The 24,536-nt window shown below is 44.9% G+C and overlaps 1 protein-coding gene across 2 annotated transcripts in view; it reads left to right on the forward strand.

The window, feature by feature from the left end:
• Positions 1-10,570, forward strand: part of RECK (reversion inducing cysteine rich protein with kazal motifs) — a 74,614-nt gene extending 64,044 nt beyond the window's left edge. For both annotated transcript variants that reach the window (XM_082694811.1, XM_082694812.1), the window contains 5 exons: positions 3,529-3,721; positions 4,872-5,082; positions 7,073-7,146; positions 7,985-8,140; positions 8,972-10,570. In XM_082694811.1, the coding sequence (XP_082550937.1) occupies positions 3,529-3,721; positions 4,872-5,082; positions 7,073-7,146; positions 7,985-8,140; positions 8,972-9,193 (856 nt within the window). In that variant the 3' untranslated portion in view covers positions 9,194-10,570. The remainder of the gene's footprint in view (positions 1-3,528; positions 3,722-4,871; positions 5,083-7,072; positions 7,147-7,984; positions 8,141-8,971) is intronic.
• The last annotated feature ends 13,966 nt before the right edge of the window (positions 10,571-24,536 follow it).

Genomic DNA, 24,536 nt, shown 5'->3' on the forward strand with positions numbered 1-24,536 from the left:
AGAGTACAATGGACCTAGACTTAATGATGGGTTTCTGTATATGGTGGCCAGAGGGCAGGAGTCCCGCTGACTGTCTTAGGTTTAGGCTTCTAGAACAGTTTTCCCTAGCTGCCTTAGAGACCTGAATAGGACATATCCTTTCCTAGTGAAGAATGTTGTGGAGAATAAGCAGTTGCATCTCCATCCTTAAAACCTGTTGCAGTAAGGAGTGAAGGAAAGATTCTCACACATAGTAAGAGAAATGACAAAGATAATTGGTCATCCATCTGGCAAAGTATATACATGAAAACTTAGCCTAAAAAGTTCCTATAGAAGGAAGTCAAGATGCTGGGCATAAGAAATAAACTGATAAGATGATATAGTTGTGTTGGGAGGTGACTTGAAGGCTGTTTTGTTATTTGTTCATTTGTTTTCTCTGTTAGCTAACCCTTCTTTTTTTTTAAGATTTTATTTATTTATTTGACAGAGAGAGATCACAAGTAGGCATAGAGGCAGGCAGAGAGAGAGAGAGAGAGGAGGAAGCAGGCTCCCTGCTGAGCAGAGAGCCCGCCGCAGGACTCAGTCCCACGACCCTGAGATCATGACCTGAGCGGAAGGCAGCGGCTTAACCCACTGAGCCACCCAGGCGCCCCTAGCTAACCCTTCTGAATAAGGTTGTTTTTCTCTTACAATAAAACAATAAAATCCCAAAGTGGGAAGGTCATGCTGGGTATAGTACAAAACCAATATAAAAAGAAAAAATCAGGGCGCCTGGGTGGCTCAGTGGGTTAAGCCTCTGCCTTTGGCTCAGGTCATGATCCCAGGGTCCTGGGATCGAGCCCCACATCGGGCTCTCTGCTCCACAGGGAGCCTGCTTCCCTTTCTCTCTGCCTATTTGTGACCTCTCTCTCTGTCAAATAAATAAATGAAATCTTTGTTAAAAAAAAAATATGTGTGTGTGTGTGTATTATTTACATATACATATATATACATATTTCTTTTTATACATATAGTATATATATATACTATATGTATAATGTATAAAAAGAAAAGATTGAGTGTGCCTGGGTGGCTTAGTTGGTTAAGCGACTGCCTTTGGCTCAGGTCATGATCCCAGGGTTTCAAGTTCGAGTCCCACATTGGGCTCCCAGCTCTATGGGGAGTCTGCTTCTCCCTCTGACCTTCTCCCCTCTCACACAAATTTTCTGCATCGTAACAAATGATAAACTGGAAAAACATCACAGAGAAAGGGCTGATATCCTTAGAGTATAAAGAGTCCCTACAAATCAACAGGAAAAAATCAACAATCTAATATCCTCTAACCAAACAGAGAAGGTACAGGGAGCTATGAGTCTGCAGGAGCTGGGAGTCACTAGATGGAGGGATCTTAGGTTTCTGAGTCATTCTGTGGAAATCCACTTGCTGAACACACAAATGGATTGTATTTGAACTTCTGTTACATTAAAGTACTGATACTTTGGAGGTTGTAGTCACTAGAGAGAATTACTCTATAAAAGCCTTATTTCAAATGTTTAATAACTATTTGTTTTTCTATGTTTATATCTTTGGTTCATTTTTCTATTAGTTTTTTTTTTTAAATTTTTGCCCATTTTTGTATCAGGTTGTCGATGAAGGTTGCTCTTGAGACGCTTTCATAGGCCAGGTTTAAGAGTGACATTTACCTTTACTTCTAACCACACTCTCCTGTCAGAACTCAATCATTTGGCCACAACTTTTGCCAGGGAGTCTGGAATATATAATCTAGATGTGTGCCCAGGAAGAAAATTAAAATGAACTTGATGAACATCCAGCCAAATGTACCACCATGCTTCACCTTTCTTATTTTAAGAGAAATGCAAATTAAATTAAAACTACAACTATACACCATTTTCCATCTATCAGATTGGCAAAGGTAAAAAGTTTGTAACGTAATGTAAGGAAACAGGCACTCTCCTGCAAGAAGGGGGTTGAAGGAAGGGTTGGTACATCCCTTTTGTCTAAGCCTATCAAAAGTTTAAATGCACATACTCTTGACTCAGCATATATAAATATTTATACTTACATAAAAGATCTTGGGAAGACTAAACAAAAAATTGACAATAGCAGCTGTTTCTGGGAAGTTAGTGGGGGCAGCTGCGATGGAAGACTAAGAGGCAGACTTATTTTGCACCATATTTAATTTTCTCTCTTTCCGGTTTCACCATGGGTTTGTGTTATCTGTTCAAAAAATAATTGGTTAAAAAATAAAAGTTGTGTTCATTCATCAAATTTCTACTGATTACCAGCCATCTTTCTAAAGGACACAACGATAAGCAAGACAGAATCCCTGCCCTGATCATGTTCAATTTACTCCCTAAATTCTCAAATTTCCAATTGATCTTATTTCTCTATACTCAACTTCATAAAGTTTTTCCTTCCACAATTACCAAATGCCTCCTGATATTCTTGGTTCTCATCCCTTCCATGTTAATAGATAATAAAGTTCTAAATATTCTTCTCCATTATTTTTTTTCAAATGTCTTACATTTCCAAAAAAACATAACTACATGCATTCTAATTTTAAATCCCATCAGGAAAGGCGGCCATATGTTAGTAGTGATGGAGCTGGTGGTCATTTCAGAGCAGGAGACTTAACCCTAAAGAGATTAGAGGTCATTTCCTTTGAAATCAAAATAATGCTAGCTGATATATTCTTCTCCTTTTATTGTACAGACTAACATTTGTGTTTCCTGTTATTTCAAGGCCCAGTGAAACCTCAACATTTTAATAGGTCTCCTTATAGAAAGTTATAAATGCCAATGTAGAAATGAAAGAGCAGAAAAGTCGAAAGAAGAGCTATCATCCCCAGCCCCTCCAAGGAAGTTCAGGAATTAAGAATGAGGCAAGGTCCTGACATTACTAGGAAGACCCAGCTTTGTGGGGTGGCATTGTCTCTGTGATTCACAACCAGCCAGTGGCAGGTCCTCAGCCTATAAGCACAGAAGCCTGAGTTTTTCAGCTCATACTGTGAAGCCTTCTCTTAAGACAGACTCAGTAATACCCAAGCTGGAAATTAAACCCCAGAAAATGCTTCTTTTATTATTGACTAAAAGGCCTCTAGCGTCAGACCCCAACCCACCTGATGAGCCCTCATATCCTGCCACTCTGTCCCTGTGAACTTTGCTCCTACCCTCAGGGTCACCTCCCCTTTCCCCCAGCACCGTAGTCACACCACACCTTTGCTCTTGCGGCTTCCTCAGCCAGGCAGGCCAGTGTGGCCCTCCTTATCCCCCAGGTGACAACCAGGACACCACCTGTTCCGGCTGCTTTCTTCAGGCTCCTGAATCAGAATGACTCATTCTCACGGGCATTTTGTATAGAACCTACTTGCTCACTTCATATGCATGCTTGACTCTCCTACTCTACATAAGCTCTCGGGGATAGGGACTCTTTCAGACTTCCCTCTTGCTTTTTCTCAACCTCTTACCCCTTGTCAGTGCCTTAGCGGCCCCATCATCACCCACCCCCACCTGCAGCACTGGCTGATGGTACCACATTTGTGTTTTTCAGATGCATACCCAGACCACAAGTCTGCCTGACAACTTTTGATAAATTTGGATGTAGCCAATATGAGTGTTTGCCAAGACAGCTCACTTGTGACCAGGTTCGCGATCCTGTTTGTGACACAAACCACGTGGAACATGGCAATCTCTGCACTTTGTACCAGAGGGGGCAAAGCCTCTTATACAAAGGCCCTTGCCAGGTACAGTTGATTGGCTGACAAACCCAAGCATAAAATCAGTTGATGATCTTTCACAGATGAAGCAACAGTTAAGACCACTTGGGGGTCTTCTATGAATCCTATCAAATCTAGAGAATTAAAATGAGCCATCCCAGGCCTGGCTTTTTCTTCCTAACTCTGGAGGGCTGTCCTACTCCTTTTGGTACCTTTGGGCATCTAGTGGACAAGCAAGAGCAGAGTGGCCTCATGCCAACCACCATTAGGAAAATAATGTAAAGTTACACACCTTGGGGTGCATCAGTACCATTTTCACTTCCCCTTCTGTGGCCCTCATTAGCATAGGGTCCAGGAAGAATGCAAGTTAAAACCACCAAGAAAAGAGTGCTTTCCCACTCTTTCCACTGAAGTCCCACTCATAGAAGAGTGAGTGAAAATTTCTTGAATACTTGGTGTCTTTTTACATCAGTTTATCTTGAAGCCTTTTGCATTTCGTGTCCAGAAAATACCCCCAAGGACAACCACACACACACCCCTGCAGGACCCCCACTCACGGCCAACTAACACCTGACATGATTGCTTCTCATTTCCTGGTCTTCACCAGCAGGAGAATGCCTTCAGCATGTCTCCCTAGGTCTGTTATCCCTCAGAGCTTGTGTTCCAAGTGCATTGATACCATTTACTCTGAATTCCCAGTCTTCCCTTCCTATCTGTTCCCTCCTACTGGCTGCAAGTTTTCTCTTACTTAGCCTAACCTATCTGATGGGTCCAGAGTCTCCACCCCACTGAGCTCTCCACTCTTCCCTCTCCCTATCCCTACCCAACATGAAATGATAAGGCTTCTGAATTTGCATGGAGATTGATCTTGTTTTCATCAAACAGGTAGGTACTTCGGGAATGATAGAAGTCTGGGATGGGGGAAGGAGTATCTCATATCAGTTCACAAGGAATGAGCACCCAAGTCCCAGGGAGGATCAGCAAAGTAATCATTTCAGTTCATCTTGGGACAGCCCTATTGACCCCACCCCCAACCCAAAGTTTAGCTGACCTTAGGAGCTTAATTAAGAGGGTCCAGGAATTTATACCTGTATCTTTTTTCCTTTGTTTTGTGCTCTTGGTTAGGAAAAGAGTACTACAGAGGTTTATAGGCTAAATGTGCTTTGCTTGTCATCAGCCCTTTTGCAGGACCACGGAGCCCATCTGCGGGCACAATGGGGAGACCTACAGTAGCGTGTGTGCCGCTTACTCCGATCGCGCAGCTGTGGATTACTATGGGCCCTGCCAGGCGGTTGGGGTCCTCTCAGAGGACAGTTCTGTCGCTGAGTGTGCTGCAGTCAAGTGTCCTTCCCTCTCTGCAACTGAGTGCAAACCCATCATCCCACCAGGTAGGCTGGCAGTATTTGGGGTGGGATTGGACAAACAAACTTACCCACCTTCAGGGAGTAAGTCACTCAGAAAGAGAGTTGACTCATTTACTTAAACTTTTCAAAAAGTCTTGACGTGGAGCTCCTGGGTGGCTCCATCAGGTAAGCATCCAAGTCTTGATTATGGCCCAGGTCATGATCTTGGGGTTGTGAGATCAAACCCTGCCTCAGGCTCCAGTGCTTGGTGCAGAGTCTACTTGAGATGCTCTTTCTCCTTCTCCATCTGCCCTTCCCCTGCTCGTGATCTCTCTTTCTCTCTTTCTAAATAAATAAAATCTTAAGAAAAAACAGTTTTGGCTCTACCTGGTGCTGATTAGATGCATTACTCTGGGTCCCCCTTAAAAATCTCTAGATTAATTTAGACATCATCTTGTCCATGGGATTTAAAACAATATAGCAGGGGTACCGAGCTCAGTCAAAAGAGCATGCAACTCTTGGTCTCAGATTTGTGAGTCTGAGCCCCACATTGGGTGTAGAGATTACTTAAAAATAAATCAGCTTAAATAAAGAAATACATAAAACAATATGGCAAATGTTTTCAGGCAAAATCACACCAAACACCAATATATAAATAGATAAAGCGATGGGGCGCCTGGGTGGCGCCTAAGCCTCTGCCTTCAGCTTAGGTCATGATCCCAGGGTCCTGGGATCGAGCCCCGCATCGGGCTCTCTGCTCAGCGGGGAGCCTGCTTCCCCATTTCTCTCTGCCTGCCTCTCTGCCTGCTTGTGATCTCTGTCTGTCAAATAAATAAATAAAATCTTTAAAAAAAATTTTAAATAAATAAATAAATAGATAAAGTGACATTTAATTACTAAAATTATGGTTAGTAGCTCAAATGTATAAAGTTTACTCATCATAAAGGTAATAAAGAACTAGTAGTTAATGAATAAAGAGTAAGTAATTAATGAATGAATAATTGAAGTACTTTTGAGGAACACAAACATTTGCAATTCAGAGAAATGTAAGATATTGGTCTTATATTGGCCTTAGCATCTAGTTGCCTATAATCAAGAAAGTCTTGTTTCATACAGAGTGTTATAAGAATAATGGTTGTTTTTTTTTTTTTTTTTTAAGAAGATTTTACTTATTTATTTGACAGAGAGAGAGTACAAACAGGGGGAGTGGCAGGGAGAGGGAGAAGCAGACTCCCACAGAGCAGGGAGCCCAAAGTAGGGCTTGATCCCAGGACTCTGGGATCATGACCTGAGCCGAAGGCAGACAGTTAAACACCTGAGCCACCGAGGTGCCCCAGTAGTAAGTTTTCTTAAACTACTTACCATAGAGTGCAGTACTTTTCAGTTAAGCAGAGATAAGAGACAAGACTTGATCCAGTGTCTGCACAGAACAGGTTAATCTGGAGTCTCACAAGTTCATTCATCCACCCCTGGATTCATCAAGTGTTTCTTGAGCTTCTACTGTTTGCCAGAGACTCTTCTAGACACTGGGGCATAGCAGTGAGCAAAAAAAACAAAGCCTCTTTCTTTCTGAAGACCATGTTCTCATATTTTGTCATCATTTTTAACAGCTTAAATATAATTTTTAAGGTTAAATTTGAACCAAACACTCATGGAATCCCTAAAACATCTGCTCCCTTGTTTTGCAGACAGGAAATCAAAGGCACAGGAAAGCACTTCCCTGGGATCACAGTGAGTTCTGAGGCAGGGCAGGGTCCAGGCCCCACACCTCGTGAAAGGCGAGCTCTCTCTCCTGCCTCATACCATCACGGGTTGCCCTGAGAAGTGGTAAAGGATGAAGGCAAGGGTGGTGGAAGGATTTGGGTAAATGTATAGATAATAAGATCCCAGCTGGTGAGGGAACATATCTAAAAGTACATCAGGGAGGATAGCTACAACTCTCCTAGCACAAAATGAAGGGTTGCTTATTTCACTGGCTATTTTGATTTCTAATTTTCTAATTCTGAACATGCATAAAATGGTTTCTGTTATACAGGTGCTTGTTGCCCATTATGTGCTGGAATGTTAAGAGTTTTATTTGACAAAGAAAAACTGGATACTATTGCAAAGGTAAATCACTTTATGTGCCACATACTGTTGAAACCTTATTGATAAACTTCTCAGTAATCCACAGAATAGAATGTGTTGTCCCATTTATAGAGGAAGAAAGTAATTCACAGAAAAGCAGATTGCCCGACACTGTATAGCTCATTACTAGTAGAACTCAGGGTGTCTGGCCCCCAATCCCGTGCTCCTTTCCCCTGCACTCTGGCTGTTTGGTGACCTTGTTATGCACAGCACAGCCTGACCTGCCTTAGAAGAGGCCCCTGGCTTACATAGTATGTTGAGTTAGGACTGGAGGCAGAACCAGGCAGCCAGAGACTGGTAGATGCCTATAAGGTTTCAAGGCTGCCTGCCCTCACAGTCCCCATTCCTCCCCACCCCCAGGCGGTGGGGTTGGGGGGAGGCGCTTCCAGAGCCCACCACCTTCCCGTGTCTGCTTTGCCCCTTTCCCTTCAATGTACCATCACTTCTGCTCCACTTCTGAGGACACAGGGTTCCAGAAATGTAGCAGCCAACACTACCACTACCGAAAATTATCCCGTTTGGATTCAAACAACTATATATTTATAGGAAGACTTTAATCATTTTCCTGTGGCTCCCAACTCAGAACAGTGCCTTAAAGGGGAGTAGGGGCTTTGGGTTAAAGTGTTTATCTTGAGCTACAAAGCTCTGGAGTCAGACAAAAGCCCTCTGGAATGGACTCTGTAGATTTCGAATTTAACCAGAAGGGGCTTTTTGGGGCCCCATACTTGGGAGTCCCAATAGGCAAAATAGCAAGGCAGCCTCAGCAGTAATAAGGAATTCCTCTTTTATGCAGGTAATGGAATTTATTTTCTCTTCCCAGGTAACAAACAAAAAGCCAATAACAGTTCTGGAAATACTTCAGAAAATCCGCATGCACGTGTCTGTTCCGCAGTGTGACGTATTTGGATACTTCAGTATTGAATCCGAGATAGTGATCCTGATCATTCCTGTCGATCATTATCCAAAAGCTTTGCAGGTGGGGTTCAGCGCGCCTTGTGCAGCCTTCTTGTTTAGAGGATTTAGGAGAGGGAGGAAGTAGAGGCATTTGGAAAGTTAGGTAGGGCAGGAGCGGGAAAAACAAGGGCAGTCTGGGAAGGTGTCCCTCCCAGGTGACCGCAGCCGGGCTCATCTCTGACAGCAGAATGTGAAGGAGTGGGAGAGCCGAAATGCTGAGGGGCCACTCAGAGTGCGCACACACAGAGGGCTTCTACTTACGTATGGATGAGGCAGCTGAAGCCCAGGGAGGGAAGCAGCTGGTGCAGGTCGTGCAGTGACACAGCCCTAGACGAGGTCACCGGCCGCATGGGGGCTGTGCTCCCACTTGGGAGGAGAAGCCCACCGGGCCTGGTCTTATGGACTCCATTTTTCTTCCTCATATTCTAGAGGTGATCCTCACTGCTGTGGGCCCAAGTGTCAGCATCAGAACAGTGGGGGCTCCAGTGAGGGGAGTGAATACAAGCGGTTTGTAAATGGCCAGTCAGGAAGCTGAGTAAAGCCCCATTGCTGTCCTCTGGGATGGGTAAGGAAGCACTGAAAGTCCATTGCCTGGGACTATGTCTAACTGTGGGAAGGTAATGTCTGAACGCGGCTGAGTGGTAAGGGCAGTGGCATTGTGCATCATTTCTGATTTAATTTCCCTCGGTGCTATTACTATTGGTATAATTAAGACTATATTAAAATGTTACTTTGGCTCAGAAAAGGAAAGAGAAAGTATATTCTCTGCTGGGATATATGCAGATTGTGTCTGACTTGACCCTTTCACAGGTTCCGTGGTTGTAGATTTTAAAATCTGATTCTCCTTTCCCAGATTGAGGCCTGCAATAAAGAAGCAGAGAAGATTGAATCCCTCATCAACTCCGACAGCCCCACTCTGGCGTCCCACGTCCCTCTGTCTGCCCTCATCATTTCCCAGGTACGGGTCTCAAGCAGTGTGCCATCGGCTGGTATCAAGGCCAGAGCCCCCTGGCCCTCCTGCCTCGTCCTCCTCAGTCTGAGCCCTGCTTTGCACATGGTCTGGACACGTATCTGACTGCCCATGAAAAGTGCAAAATGTTCCTCCATCAAGTTTTTCTACATTGTGAAAGACATGCAGGACTCCTGGTTTATAGTTGAATAGTGGCCAAGGAAAAGCACTTGTCACCTCTGTTCACCACACAGTATTTTTTTTTTAATCTGCCAATATTGGGGAGTTTGTTTTATTACAAATGTCAAAATATGTTCTTCCAAATATTAATGAAAAGAGGATGTCTTCTTTTGGTGGATCACTGCCTTACACTTTATACTTTGCTCATTAGATGGGTCATCCCACACTGTAAAACAAATTAGGAACCATTGGTTAAGTGAGATGATCACTTTTTAGAAAGATAACTCACTTTACTATAAGCTTCCCACCCAGAAACTTCATTTCGGAGTTCCTTTAAATACTAAGGTGTCCCTAGTGTGTATGTGTTTACAGATAATTACCTACTCTATCTAGAAGCTAGGGGTCACTGTGAAGAGCCATTTTAGAGTGTGAAATAAAGATAATGCATCTTTGGAATTATCATATAAATCATCAGGCAAAATTAATTTTCAGAAATTTAATTCAGGAACCCATCTATTATGTTAAGCAAAGCTTGCTAAGGAAGTGGCATTTATGAGATACATTGTACACAATAGGCTGAGTGATTACTAATGTGTGTATGACTTTGTGAAAGGGAGAAATTATACCACATCAAAGCAGATTGCATTATGCCTTTTTATATTAACCGATATATATTGTTCGGTATTCATCCGAGTTAAACTTAAGAGTTTTTAAATATCAATCTTTAAACCAATTGCTGCTACTTATATACTTGCCAAAAAGTGAAATAATTAGTAGTGTAAATAATACATGATATTTCTATTTTATTATGAAGAAGGTAAATAGCCATATTTGTAAAATGACAATCATGTGTGTTAACCCAGTACTTTCCGTTCATGAAGACGCATTGCTTTTTGTGATATGCACAGTGTGGGTAAGTGTTCTGTCTGACTTTCTTTTTTGATATAGAATTATAAAGACTTGTGGTTTATATATTTAAATATGTCAATCTAAGTATAAAAGTGTTTGCATGTTGTCTAAGCAATTGAATACTTTGAATGTGTTTCACAGTTTGAAATAAGCTATTCAATGTAATGCCTCCTGTTGGTATGCACCTAAACTTAGATGTTACATGAAGTATTTTTTTCAGTATTATATGTACCCTTTGAAATATGTAGGGATATGTTCATTATACCAAAATATGTTTAAAAGTGGGCACTTAAAGCTTTCAGAATATTTCAGTGCTGATGTAGCATGTTTGTTGCAATTGCTTTTTCTATATAAATGTCTTCAATGCAATATACTGGAAAGCTTTTCTATTTTAATAAAAATAATTTTATATGATTATGTGTACTTCCAAGCAGTGTGGACATTTAAAATGAAACCACTGACCACTCTTAGGTAAGCTATGTCCTTTGCTCTGGAAAAAGAAATCGTGGGGGTTTTATTATTCCAAGCCAAGGGCCCCGGGAAAGCGGGGCAGCTAGAATGGAGCTAGTCAGACCAGATGGAGGCTTGAGCAGAGGGCATATGGTGGCCAGAAGTCAAGTACAAAGACCCCAGCTTTAGGCCCTCCAAGACCCCAGAACAGACAAGACAGTCCTACTCCCCACTGCCTTGGGCCCAGTGTTGCAGTTCCAGGGCACACCCTGAGGCAGAGAGGACTCTGGGCTGTGGAAACAGAGAGCCTGTTGATTAGAGCCTGAGAGGATCTGTCAGTCAGCTGAGGCTAAGGCCCCAAACCTCCATGGCTGACAACAAAAGAGGCTCACACTTTACTCCATCCCATGTTTACTGTGTGTCAGCTACACTCCTGCTTTATACCGTCTTCACTCAAGGACCCCTTCCAGTGTCCTCACAGAGTGGGAGGAAAGAGGCTGGAGCTCTGAGGAGCTACTCAGAACTTGCTCTTGGGCTGCTGGTCCTCACAGGGTCGACGGCGCAGGTGCTGTTAAGGCCCAGACTGAGGACGGATGCCTGCCCAGTTCCTGGAGAGGCCGCTGGGGTCATCACTTCTGCCACCACAGATTCACATCCAGCTATGACAGATTCCTGTGCAGGAACTAGGAGACCCATTGGTGTTTTACCTGGAGGCATGGCTGGCTGACTTGATCTCCAGCCCAGACCACGCCATAATTCTGAAAATGGAGTGGCTGAGCCAGGTCCTGCCAACAGTGGACATACTTTACTCTGGAGACTGAGCTGGAATCACCGTCTTTGGTCAACCCTGTGTACAAAATTAGGTGGAGAGCATACCCCTGAGCCCGGCATGGGGGCACCAGGAACATGGTGCCCGAGATATGTGTGTACACAGAGGAAAGAGCACGTGAGGACAAAGGAAGATGGGAGCCGTCTGCAAGCTAAGGAAAGAGGCCTCAGAAGAAACCAACCCTGCTGACATCTTGATCTTGGACTTCTAGCCTTCAGATCTTTAAGAAATATCTGCTGTTAAAATCAAAAAACAAAACAATAACAAGAAAAGGAGGAGGGGAAGAGACGGAACGAGAGCTGTTCCTTAGGCCTCTGCTTAAAAGTGGCTCTGTTCTTTCTGCTGACATCTTACCGGCCCAAGCAAGCCATGTGGTCCCTCCTGAGTTCAAAAGGTAGGGAGGTATAGTCTTCGGGGATGGGTGTTGTATGTTGCGGGGAGGCAACAAGGATGGAGCTAGGGGAGGGACCGCGAGTATTTGGAACAATAATAAAGGCCACTGTGGAAGTCGTTTGTCATCAGGATAGCCAGGACTGACTAAAATGCTTTATTAGAAAATAAGTAGAAATTTCATGTTCTGAGAAGGAATAAGAGAAATGAGAGAGGTGCTTGGGTTTGGGGGAAGGAGAATATTAAGAAAGAGAAAGATCTATAAGTTGCTCCTGCTTTAGACACAATCATGAGAACCCTGAAGACGGGGCAAAATAAGGCCAAGTCAGGTCCGTTTGGGGAGATAATGCTCCTCACTTGCACGCTGCTGTGGCGAACACGCCCTGCTGGCCATGTGGGTGATGGTCGGTGGCTCTCCAGCACCAATGCAGGAAGGAGGCCCTGCCGCTTTGCTCCCCAGCATGCTGCCTAAGGCCCAGTGTGTTGGGCTGGTAGAAGCCTTGAGTCGGTATTATGTGGGAAACAGCTGGAGCTGTTGGGGGAGAGAGAGGAGGTTCCTGCACCCCAATAATTTTAGCAGGCAGAACCTGGAAGTTCAGGAAGAAGTGGTTCTGCAGGAAGACAATTTAGGTGAGATAACCACATGAAAAGTAGTTTCCAGAGAGATCCAGAGGCTCCTCTGGCCATAGGTAATGAAACCAAGATACTAGAAAAACAAATGAAATCATTCCCCATCCAGTCTATGGTAAGTTATTGGACAGGAATGGACCCTGAGAGAGTCATTGGTCCAGCCTAGGTCACATGCCCACCTCCATGGCAGAGAAGGAAAGGCAGGGAGCTCTGGTCCCACCTCAACCTGATGGAGTGGATTTCTCTCAGGGAATAGCCCCTTTCCTAGAAGAGGCCTTCTGCCAGATGTATCCTCTGGGGAGTGTGCATTTCTTTAATAGGCCATTAGCCCCCAAATCAGTTCAGCCTGGGAGCACACAGCAATGCCTCACCCTCAGGCTGAGCACACACCTGGGGGTTTTACACCTGTCAGCCCCAGGAGCCCACTAACAACCATAGGGCTGCTCTGAAGGCTGGCCTACTAAGAAAGGGAATTATCCAAAGTGACTAATAATCATATATTTGTTATACCAAGAGCAAAACTGGGAACAAAAAGGACAATCTGTGATGAGTGCAAGAGATTTAAATCCATTAGTGCAAAAAGGAACAGGCCAACTCAAAGAAGATTCTCCTCACTTCCTGGAAGCCTCGCTTCAGAAACAGCTTTATCAGGGGGCTTCCTGGGGCTCCAGGAAGGACAACCCGGGCTTAAGGCCTGTCACTGGATGAAACTGAACGGTTGAGCCCTCCAAAGTCACCATTTTCCTATAGCACAGGGACAGCACAGGTATGTCCCTCATGCCACCACCTCCTCATTTTGTGTCCGTGGCAGAGATCACAGCTCTGTCATGGTTTCCTGGTGGTTGTCTCAGCTCCAAACTGAGCTTCGAGCAGTGTTCTGAGCAAGAAGAAAGATAAGAGTCACAAGGGCCTTCTCCTTTTGCTGCCAGTGCCTCTTCTGAGTATGAAAATTATTTCTCAGAATAGTGCCTCCTGGGCCCAGATCAGATGGTACTCTGGGCGCAAGACGACTGGCCCGGGAAAGCGGCATGGCTCCAGTCGGCTAGCCGGGGGCTGTACCCCCGCTGCCCAAGCTGAGCCAAAGTCCAGGAAGGCAAGCAGGAAGGCAAATGCCACCAACAGCCTTTGCCTCAAGATAAAACCAGTCTTTTGGCAGGCTCAGCTTGTTAGGGCATAAACATGAAAACCCTTCTACTTTTCTAGGAACTGCCCTCAGCTGTTCTAGGCGAACCCCTGTCTGCAGCTGGGCAGCAGAGCCCCATACTGACATTCTCAGCCTCCATATCGTGAGTATTACCTCCAGCTGCCCAAACAGCCTCATTTCATTTCTCAGGCCTCTGACCAGGTTAATTTAAAACTTCAATCCCACATGCAACACCTCCTCCAGCCTCAGCTCACTTCGCAGTGAGTTGGTGAGCTTGGCATGGTGTCCCTATCAGCATCGGTAACAGTCCTAGGACGTCTTCAGTCCAAGCTTTGGGACATTTGTTTCTGGTAAGGTTTGTCCACTAAGATCTCCTGAGTGGCACGGCCGTTAGTTACGGCTTGCCTGTACACGACAGGAGCAGGAGATCTAACTGCGGTATGTACAGGTGTAGTTTGTATACTGTCCAGTGTGCCTTGGGAGGAGTTAGGAAGAGGAGAGACAGGGGAAGTCAGAAGGCTTCTTAGAAAGGGTTTGATTTGAGCAGGGCCCAAGAAAAACGGGCTTTGCCAGAGGCCTTCAGGAGATGTATTCTCGGTAGAAGGTGCAGTTGGAGCAAAGGCACAGAACCAGGAGAGCCTGTGTGGGTCCCAGCGACAGATGAGCAGAGCTGACAAGGAAGGGGAGATGTTGGGCGGATCAGATGTGCTGGCCTCAAATGTCAGGCCAGAATGGCATCCAGAGCCTCTGCCCTGGCCCTCTCGGTTCTTCTGACTGACCTGGTGTGCATCAGACTTCAGTATCATAAGAGATCTTTGATTTGAGATCATCCCCTGATTCATCCTCAGGCTGCGCTTCCTCTCCTCCGTCCTACGAGCATCCTGGACTCCACTGAGCAGACGATAACTGAGCCAGTCCAGGTGCCAGGCTTTGCCTGGGGCTGGCCTCTGTTCTCCGGGTTTACCCTCAGCCTGTTTCAGCTCCAGTGCAGGAAGAAAGTTAAGCCGGCCAGCAATGCTGGTGGCCTTGACACAAAATGCATAGAAGACATTTTATTTTCCTTCTTTTGGTTTAATGATTTTCCCTCAGCCCTGGGCTGCTGGGAGTCAGACCCCCACATCCCACAGACGCTGCTCTATTTCTCAAAGGGACAGGAAGCCCTGCTCCAGGATACTCCTCTCCCCTTGCCTCCTAGCTGTGGAAGAGGCCTGAGATGTGAGCCCTGCCAGCTGAGGGGAAGGGATAGCAGAGGCCTCATTCCTAAGGAAATTCCTTTCCCCAATCCAGCAAGCCTGGAGCTAGAGGGTAGATTTCCACTATGTACATAGAGGGAAACAGGCCCAGAGAACAGAAGAACTATCCCAGAGTCCCACAGCAAGTCAGAGCAAAGACAAGGCCCGGGGCCAGGTCTGGGCTTTCCCTGGCACAAGGGAATGGGCTGGATTTGTGCTTCTGGGAGATGGAGCCAGCCATGTGGGAGAGTTCCATGAGGGTGGACACCAGGGGGTGGCTAGAGTGAACTAGGTTCAGTGTCGGGTCAGATTGACAGGGCAGGAACACTAGGCAGGGTCTGATAGACAAGTCCAAGGAGAAACAGGAATCATGAGAGTAACTGATACAGTTCTCTAGCATTTTTATTGACGATTTACACAGTGTGTTTCATCTTGTTCTCTCACTGGCCCACAACAAAATGATGCACAGAGACAGTACATGCAAAGTCTAAGGCTGAGTTAGATTCTCAGGAACTTAGGCTCCTAAGAGGCAAGGGTAAGGGAGGAAGTCTTCATATGGGGAAGCATGCTAATACCCCTGCTCCACTCCAAAAACTTTAATTTTTCCAAAATGAAGTCCACTGTACCGTTTTCTCATTATAAAAAATAACACATGCATTTCCCCAAATACTTGCAAATATAAGCAAAGGGAAAAGTTACCCACAATGCACTTTCCTCTCCCTTCTACCAGTGAGTGCAAAATCTTTCTAGAGCCTTCTCTGTAGGAAGCTCTCTGATTGGGGCAGGATCCCTCCAACATCCACCTGGGGGCAGAGGTGGTTATCTCCCAGGCCTGCAAGGGAAACTTCAGGAACCTGGTTTCAGATTTGGGATGTCTCTACTGTTCCCGCTGGCTTGGCACATTCCTGCAGATGGAAACTCCAGCTTGGCCAGAACCAGGTGACATGCTACCCTCTTCCTGAGTACCACCTCACCTGTCTTCCCCCTACCGATCTGGCACTGAACTCCACAGGAGATGTGAGTAGTTGCTTTCCTGTTGGTCCCCGTGGGGCAGGAAAACAGGTGGCCCTCCCAGTTGGGATCTTCTGAGGAAGGCTTGATAAGGGAACCATCCACAAAGGTGTGAGCAGAGTGTAAGAAACTGCAGGGGGTTGTGGGTGACAGCTGTAACAGGTCGCTCCTAGGGCCTCTAAGCCCACAGCGGGGAGGTGGTCCCCAGGACACAGAAGGGCCCCCAGGGCCCGTCCTTTGCTCCCATCACCGAACCCAGTCACAAGACCGAGGATAAGGGAGCCCGCTGCTGTGACAATGCAGGTCAGCCTCCTGGAGGGAGAGAGGAGCCAGGACAGTTTAGGGAAGGAAGTGGAGCAAAAAGAAGTCAGAGGGGGGGCACATGTGGTCTGCCCAACCATTCCAGTGCGGCACCCAAGATGGTGAAGGCCTCTTGGCTTCACCCTCTGGAGGCGACCCCCACCCAGTGCGCTCCTTCCTGCCTGACCCCCTTCCCCTCTTGGGTCCTCTCTTGGCCCTTCACAACACCATTTCAAGCATCTGTCCCCACCCTTCCTGGTGGAGACCACTTCCGGCCCTCTGCCTCCTCTTCACTGGCACACCCTCAGGCAGTGGCCCTTGAGGCAGCTGCTCTGGGGCCCCCTCACCTGCCCGGCAGCAGGCACCCCTCAGAAGAGTGAGTCTGCGTTTTGTTGCTAAAACAGCCAGGGCTGTTCTGGTGAGGAAGGGAGGTAGTCCCCAAAATAAAGTGCATGTGGTCCTGTGTGTACAGAAAGAAGCCTATACCTGAGTGCTTTTAAAATGCGGGGCTCTGGGTGCTCTCCCAGCCTGCCCCCTGGTGGAGCCTAACTGGTTACTGATGCTTTGTAATAAAGTTTTGATTATTTATTTATTTGTTTGTTTGTTTTATTTGTTTATTTGAGAGAGAGTGAGAGAGCACCTGTGGGGGTAGGGACAGAGAGATGGAGAGAGAGAGAGAGAGAGAGAGAGAGAGAAAGAGAACCTCCAGCAGACCAGCATGGACTTGATCTCATGACCCTGAGATCATGACCTCAGCCAAAATCAAGAGTCAGATGCTGAACCAAATGAGCCACCCAGGTGCCCCCTCACTGATTTTTTTTTAAATATTCCTTGGACCTGGCTATCATTTTTAAATTTTTATATTAATGTAATGGATTTCCTTAGGTTTTTCCAGAGGGAAGCTTACAGCTTCTTCTCTCTCCCTTCTGATATTTATACTTCTTACATCTTTCTGTTGCCCTAGTATTGGCTAGAACTCCCAGAACAAAGTGGAGTAACAGTGGCGATAGCTGGAAACCTTGTTATGTTCTTGACTTTTAATGGTAATGTCCAACCTTTCACTGTTAAGCATGGGGGCTTCCCTTTATACTGCTGAGGGAAAATTTAAGAGTTTTTTTTTTCTTTTTAACTCAGTAATGGATATTGAATTGTAGCAAAGGTATATTTAGCATCTGTTTATGTTTTTCTTTGCCTTATGAATATAAATCATGAATATATTTCTTAATATGAAACCATCCTTATACCCTTGAAATAAATGTTATTTGGTCATAATGTATTATTCAAGTAGTACAGTACTACATTCAATTTGCTGGCTCTAGCATATATATTCATAAATGATGTACTATGGTTTTTTGTATTTGCTATACTTTTCATTGTTTACGCACCACACCCAGTGCTCCATGCAATACACGCCCTCCACAATACCCACCACCTGGTTCCCCCAACCTCCCACGCCCGTCCCCTCCAAAACCCTCAGTTAGTTCCTCAGAGTCCACCGTCTCTCATGGTTTGTCTCCCACTCCAATTTCCCCCAACTCCCTTCTCCTCTCCATCTCCCCATGTCCTCCATGTTATTTCTTATGCTCCACAAATAAGTGAAACCATATGATAATTAACTCTCTCTGCTTGACTTATTTCACTCAGCATAATCTCTTCCAGTCCCATCCATGTTGATACAAATGTTGGGTATTCATCCTTTCCGATGGAGGCATAAGACTCCACAGTATATATGGACCACATCTTCTTTATCCATTTGTCCGTTGAAGGGCATCTTGGTTCTTTCCACAGTTTGGCGACCGTGGTCATTGCTGCTATGAATTGGGGTACATATGGCCCTTCTTTTCACTATATCTGTATCTTTGGGGTAAATACCCAGTAGTGCAGTTGCAGGATCATAGGGAAGCTCTATTTTTAATTTCTTAAGGAATCTCCACACTGTTTTCCAAAGTGGCTGCACCAACTTGCATTCCCAACAACAATGTAAGAGGGTTCCCCTTTCTCCACATCCTCTCCAACATAAGTTGTTTACTGTCTTATTAATTTTGGCCATTTTAACTGGTGTAAGGTGGCATCTCAATGTGTTGGGTTTTTTTTTTTTTTTAAGATTTTATTTATTTATTTATTTGACAGACACAGATCACAAGTAGGCAGAGAGGCAGGCAGAGAGAGAGGGGTAAGTAGGCTACCTGTTGAGCAGAGAGCCCGGTGCGGGCCTCAATCCCAGGACCCTGGGATCATGACCTGAGCCGAAGGCAGAGACTTTAACCCACTGAGCCACCCAGACGCCCCTCAGTGTGGTTTTGATTTGAATCTCCCTGATGGCTGTTGACCAGGGAGCCGGATGCAGGACTCAATTCCAGGACTCTGGGATCATGATCTGAACTGAAGACAGACACTTAACTGACTGAGCCACCCAAATATAATATTATTAAGTTTGGTTGATGCAACCAAGCTTTGAGATTAAAGAATTTCTCCAAGGTCACATGGCTGGTAAGTAGCAGAGCAGGGACATTTTGAACCCAGGCCTAACTTAAAGCTTATGTTCATATTCATTATACTGTGTATTTTCCTTTAAGAACAGCTTTGGGGGCGCCTGGGTGGCTCAGTGGGTTAAGCCGCTGCCTTCGGCTCAGGTCATGATCTCGGGGTCCTGGGATCGAGTCCCACATCGGGCTCTCTGCTCAGCAGGGAGCCTGCTTCCTCCTCTCTCTCTCTGCCTGCCTCTCTGCCTACTTGTAATCTCTCTCTGTCAAATAAATAAATAAAATCTTAAAAAAAAAAAAAAAAGAACAGCTTTGGCCACATCCCTTATATTTTCTGACAACAGTAATAAACAGAATATAAAAGGATAAAATAAGGACATTTTCTGCCAAGGTTTTTAACTTCTAGTTGCCATGGCTTTCTACCCATTGAGCTACTACAGTGAATTTTTTGTTCTAAAAACCTCTGCAGAACAAGAGCCAAAGCCTGAAGCTCTTAAAGCATAGTTTGTATCTTAAACTATGGGGAAGACTTTATAACTATGTTAGAGCTTAGACTGAGAAGGGCTAAGTCATGGGATGCAGCACATCCTGGGGAAGCAGATTTTAGGACAAAAACAAAATGCCTTTTAAAAAAAAAGATTGTATTTATTTACTTAACAGGGAGAGAGACAGCAAGAGAGGGAACACAAGCAGGGGAACACAGCGAGAGGGAGAAGCAGGCTTCCTGCTGAGCAGGGAGCCTGATGCGGGGCTCCATCCCAGGACCATGGGATCACAACCTGAGCCAACAGCAGACGCTTAACGACTAAGCCACCCAGGTGCCCTATCCTTGTCCTAGAAAAGGGAGATCTGGTTGACATTTGCTGGGTTTACGCTGCTCAGCTTGTGGTGAAGATGAGTGTAAAATATCTTGTACCTAACTATGGAGGCTGCAAGGGGGTAGACATTCATTTCTCTCTTTTCTTTCTGAAAGCATAGGTGAAGGCATGGGACCCTGGCTCCACAGATGCTCCTGCCCAGGAATCTGAGTCCGGAGAAGGTGACCCAGAAATGTAAAGAAAGTCAGGAAAGATTCTGGATTGCCTGAGTATTAATCCCCAAGAGACTACCGTAGATGTGACTGAGTTTCCTTCAGTGTTCAAGTTTACGTTTTCTGCCATCAGTTGAACTTGGACTCGATCTAGACAAAGAATTCCCTTTTTACACATCTAAATTGTGATTGGGAAATGTTGAGTGCACAGTGTAAACAGTGACATTTAAAGAGTGCTAAGTATCATCTCATTTAATTGGGAAAAAACCCTCTAAGTGTTACTATCTTTTTATGAATACCTGGATCAGAATCACAGTCAGGGGAACAGAGCCAGAACTTGGACGACGGCACGTGACTTCACGTCCATGCTCCACACTCTCAAACATTATAGTTATTCCGTATTCTAATTCTCATTCATCTCTGAACATCTGCTTTGATTTCCCCTTTCAGTGTGCTAGGAGGGATTTTTTAAAATGTATAACTAGTTCCAAATTTTTCAGTTAACCTTTTGTTGCTAAGTTTTAGTTTAATTACATCATGCTCAGAAAATTTAACCAAACTATTCTACTTTCAGGAATCTATCATGGTTTACTTTAAGGGCTACTATTGGGGTCAAGTTTTGTATTTGTACCCTAGAAATTTGAAAAAAAGTTACCCAGTTTAAATGGTCTTAAGACAAATTAGAAGGCAGATATTGTCAGACTAGATAAAAATAAAGATCCAGAGGTGCCTGGATGACTCAGTGGGTTAAGCCTCTGCCTTTGGCTCAGGTCATAATCTCAGGGTCCTGGGATCGAGCCCTGCATCAGGGCTCATTAAAAAGCTTTAATGACTACATTAATATCAGACAAAGTAGATTCCACAGGAAGGAATACTACCAGAGATAGAGCCCTTTCATAATGATGGGTTAATTTATCAAAACGATGCGAGAATTTTCACGGTTTATCCTCCAGATAAAAAGTTTTAATGCACATGAAGCACCCATACAATCTACAGATTCAATCCAATCCCTGTCAGAGTACCATCAGCATTTTCCACAGAGCTGGAACAAATAATCCTAAGATGTGTATGGCACCACAAAAGACCCCGAATAGCCAAAGGAATGTTGAAAAAGAAAACCAAAGCTGGTGGCAATTCCAGACTTCAAGCTCTATTACAAAGCTGTCATCATCCACACAGTATGGCACTAGCACAGAAACAGACACATAGATCAAAGGAACAGAATAGAGAACCTAGAAATGGACCCTCAACTCTATGGTCAACTAATCTTCGACAAAGGAGGAAAGAATGTCCAATGGGAAAAAAAGACAATCTCTTCAGTAAATGGTGTTGGGAAAATTGGACTTTAACTTCCCCCTTAAGAAGCTGGAAAAATAAGGGCACCTGGGTGGCTCAGTCTATTAAGCGCTGCCTTCGGCTCAGGTCATGGTCCACATCAGGGTCCTCTTGCTGTGTGGGGAGCCTGCTTCTCTCTCTCCCTCTGCCTGCCACTCCCCCTACTTGTGCTCATGCCCTCTCTCTTTCTCTGGCAAATAAATAAATAAAATCTTTTAAAAACCTGGAAAAACAAGAGCAACCTAAACCCCGTGTAAACAGAAAAAAAGTAAGAAATATAAAAATCAGTGAAATAGTAAAAGGGAAAAGAATAGGGAAAATCAATGAGACAAAAAGCCGGTTTTTAAAGATCAATAGTACAATTGAGTCTCATGATTTGCAGCAGTTATGTTCTAGAAAATTGCAGGGGATGTTGCATTAGAGAATACTGACCCACTGCTGCTAGGGTTACAAAACAATCTTAGCAAGTAGATGAATTTATAAATATAGAATCCACAAATAATGAGGATCAACTGTGTTGATAAACCTTTAGAAGGCACAATATCAGAATTGATAACAGGTCACCGTTAGACATCATTCAGTTAAAGGATGACAATATTAGCAACCTCATGCATATAAATTCCATCATTTAGGTGAAAGAAATAGACAAATTTATTAAAAGAGTCAAGTTACCAGAGCTCACTGAAGAAGAAAAGGACAATCTGAAGAGTTCTGTATCTATCAGTACAGCTGAATTTGTAACTGAAAACCTTCCTAACCCCCAAAAAGAAGAATAAAAACACCTCCATGACTAGATGGCTTCACTGATGATTTGTAGCAAATATTTAAGAAAGAAATAATACTAATTCCATACAGACTCTTCCAGAAAATAGTAGAGAACCCTTTCCAACTTTCTAAGGCCAGTGTTGATCCCCAAATCTGAAAAAGACATTACAAGAAGGAAAAATTGAATACAGAGCAAGCAGCCCACAAAAAATAGATTAAAGAAGATATAAATAAAGAAAATGATACACCATGGTGATGGACCAGCAACTCGATATAATTAAGAGGTCAGTTCCCTCCAAGTTTATGTACGTATTCATGATAATTCCAATCAAAATCCCAACAGGTTGTTTGTTTCACAGTAATTGATGAGCCGATTCTATGGAAACGCAAAGGACTTAAAATGCACAAAGAAAAAAAAAAGTGAACATAGCAACTTTGAAAAGAAAAAGAAGAGGATTTACACTACTTGATATCAAGATACATTATGGCGCACCTGAGTGGCTCAGTCAGTTAAGCGTCCAATTCTTGATGTTGGTTCAGGTCTCCATCCCATGCTTGTGAGTTCAAGCTGCACATTGGGTTCCACAAAGGGAATGGAGCCTACTTTAAAAAAAAAAAAAAAAAAAAGATTTATTATAAAGCTGTAACAATCGAGGCAGGGTGGTATTAGTGTAAAAATATGTGTATCAATACATGTATAGATCAGTGGAACAGAATAGGGAGCTCACATATAGATAGCCAAGTCCAGAAATGATACTGGAGCAATTAGGCATTCATAGGGATAATGAGAGAGAGAGAAAGAAAGTTCTAATCCTGACTTCATACTACGAATGACTTCATACTACATACCATAATCAGAATGAGTATAAGAGCTAAAACTAAATGTGAGAGCTAAAATTTTAAAAACTTCTAGAAGAGGGGCACCTGAGAGCTGCAGTCAGTTCAACATCCGACTCTTGGTTTTGGCCCAGGTCATGATCTCAGGGTGATGAGATTGAACCCCACTTCTGGCTCCATCTCAGGGTGGAGTCTGCTTGAGATTCTCTCTCTCTCCTTCTGTCCCCCTCCCAGTTTGCAATCAATCAATCAATCAACCAATCAATAAAATCTTTAATAGAAGTTCTAGAAAACATAGAAATATTTCATAATCTTGGAGTAGATAAGTAGTTCTTAATATAGGAGGTGAAATGAAAAAAAAGTGGTTAACTTGGGTCACCTGCTCCCTGTGTCTGACCTTTGTTACCATTTCTCTCATCTCTGTCTGCTCCCTGGGCACTGGCTGGGACAAGCTGGGCAATGGTACCCACCCACCACAAGCCCACAGCCCTTGGAAGGGAGCAACTTTGGCTCTGCCCTAACCCCACTTAGCACACTGTCCCTTCCACAAGCCTGCTGCTAAGGCCACCTCTATAGCCCCCAGCATCCCAGCCCACACAGAACTCCAAAGATGCCACTAAAGTTTGGATTTTGTCCTCTCGCCCCTCCAAGCCCACCCTTATCTCAGTATGGGGGTGAAACAGGAGTGAAACTCAGTGGTCCCTCTCAGCAGGCAGTGAGCGGCTCCATTGTGCTCAGCTGTCTCCACTCATGGCCTTGAAGTTTTCCTTACAATGGAGACAGCCTTCTGGGGATTCTAGAGGTGATATGGAACAGGGTGTATTTGTGGACATTTCAATGGGGATTTTTGGCAAAATAGGAGAGGGCACTGAACAACACAATGGGTTGGATCATCACCTAACACCAAAAAATCTCTTTGATTCAGGGTGGACCACCCTTTCTAACACTCTACCACAGTTTGAAAGTCTGACATAGGAGTAGGAGGAAGTAGAGAGTACCATTGCCTTCCTGGACTTTCGAAGCCTGTGCTATTGCAAATTCTCCCCTTCTAATCAGCAAGTCAGTTCACTTCAGTGCCCATTTATTGAAAGCCTACCTAAATTTAGCTTCCTTTACCTCAGAGTTACTCTGGGGAGTGACGCAGGTGTCCCAGGCTGTGTCTTCATGCACATGCTGTCCTCACACAGGGGTAGGGTATTACTGAGACCAAGTCTCCCCAGTGCCAGGTGTGTACTGACCACTGCCCCCAAAGTCAAGAAGGGTTGGGGTCTCTGGAAGTTAAAGGGACCCAAAGTTAAAGGGACTCCAGTGGGCAGAGATGAGCCAGCACCCAGACTGTGGAAACAGCCCCAGCAAAGGTGAGGAGGGAAGAAGTTTCCCAGCATGTTTGGGGAATATGGAGAAGTCTAGTTTGGAGCATGGGATGAAGTTAGGGAGTTGAAGAGACAGGTCTGGAGCCAGACTTCAAGGGTGGGGGATTTGGCTTGGTTTGATACCCAGTGAGGGACAGGCCCATGGGTCAGAGCAGGGCTGCTGCACCCTCCCTGGCAGGGCCCACGCAGGGTTGAGAGGTTAGCGGGGTGAGTGCCGGACTCCAACCCTGATTCGCACCAGAGGGTATAGCAAGTGAAGAAGACAGAGATGCCCTTGGAGTCCTGTGTCACTGGGGAGCAGAAGGTGGGGCACTCGGAGACAGGTATTCAGGAGGGTCAGGGCGAAGTGGGGAGAGCCCTGGCCCCTGGCGATGCGGGCTGTAACTGTCTGCCTCGTGCTGCGACAGTAAGCACTATGGTCCTCGCAGCGCCTTAGCGGCTTTCCTATGCGCCCCCATTCCGCATCCAGAGAGGGGCCGTTCGGGGCTGAGATCCGGGAGGTCCCCGACTCCCAGTCCACACCTGGAGAGCTCTGGACAGTCGAGGCGGTACCCTCGCGAGGCGAGTTCTC

This window comes from Mustela nivalis (genome assembly GCF_964662115.1).
Source record: "Mustela nivalis genome assembly, chromosome: 13".
Lineage (NCBI taxonomy): Eukaryota > Metazoa > Chordata > Mammalia > Carnivora > Mustelidae > Mustela > Mustela nivalis.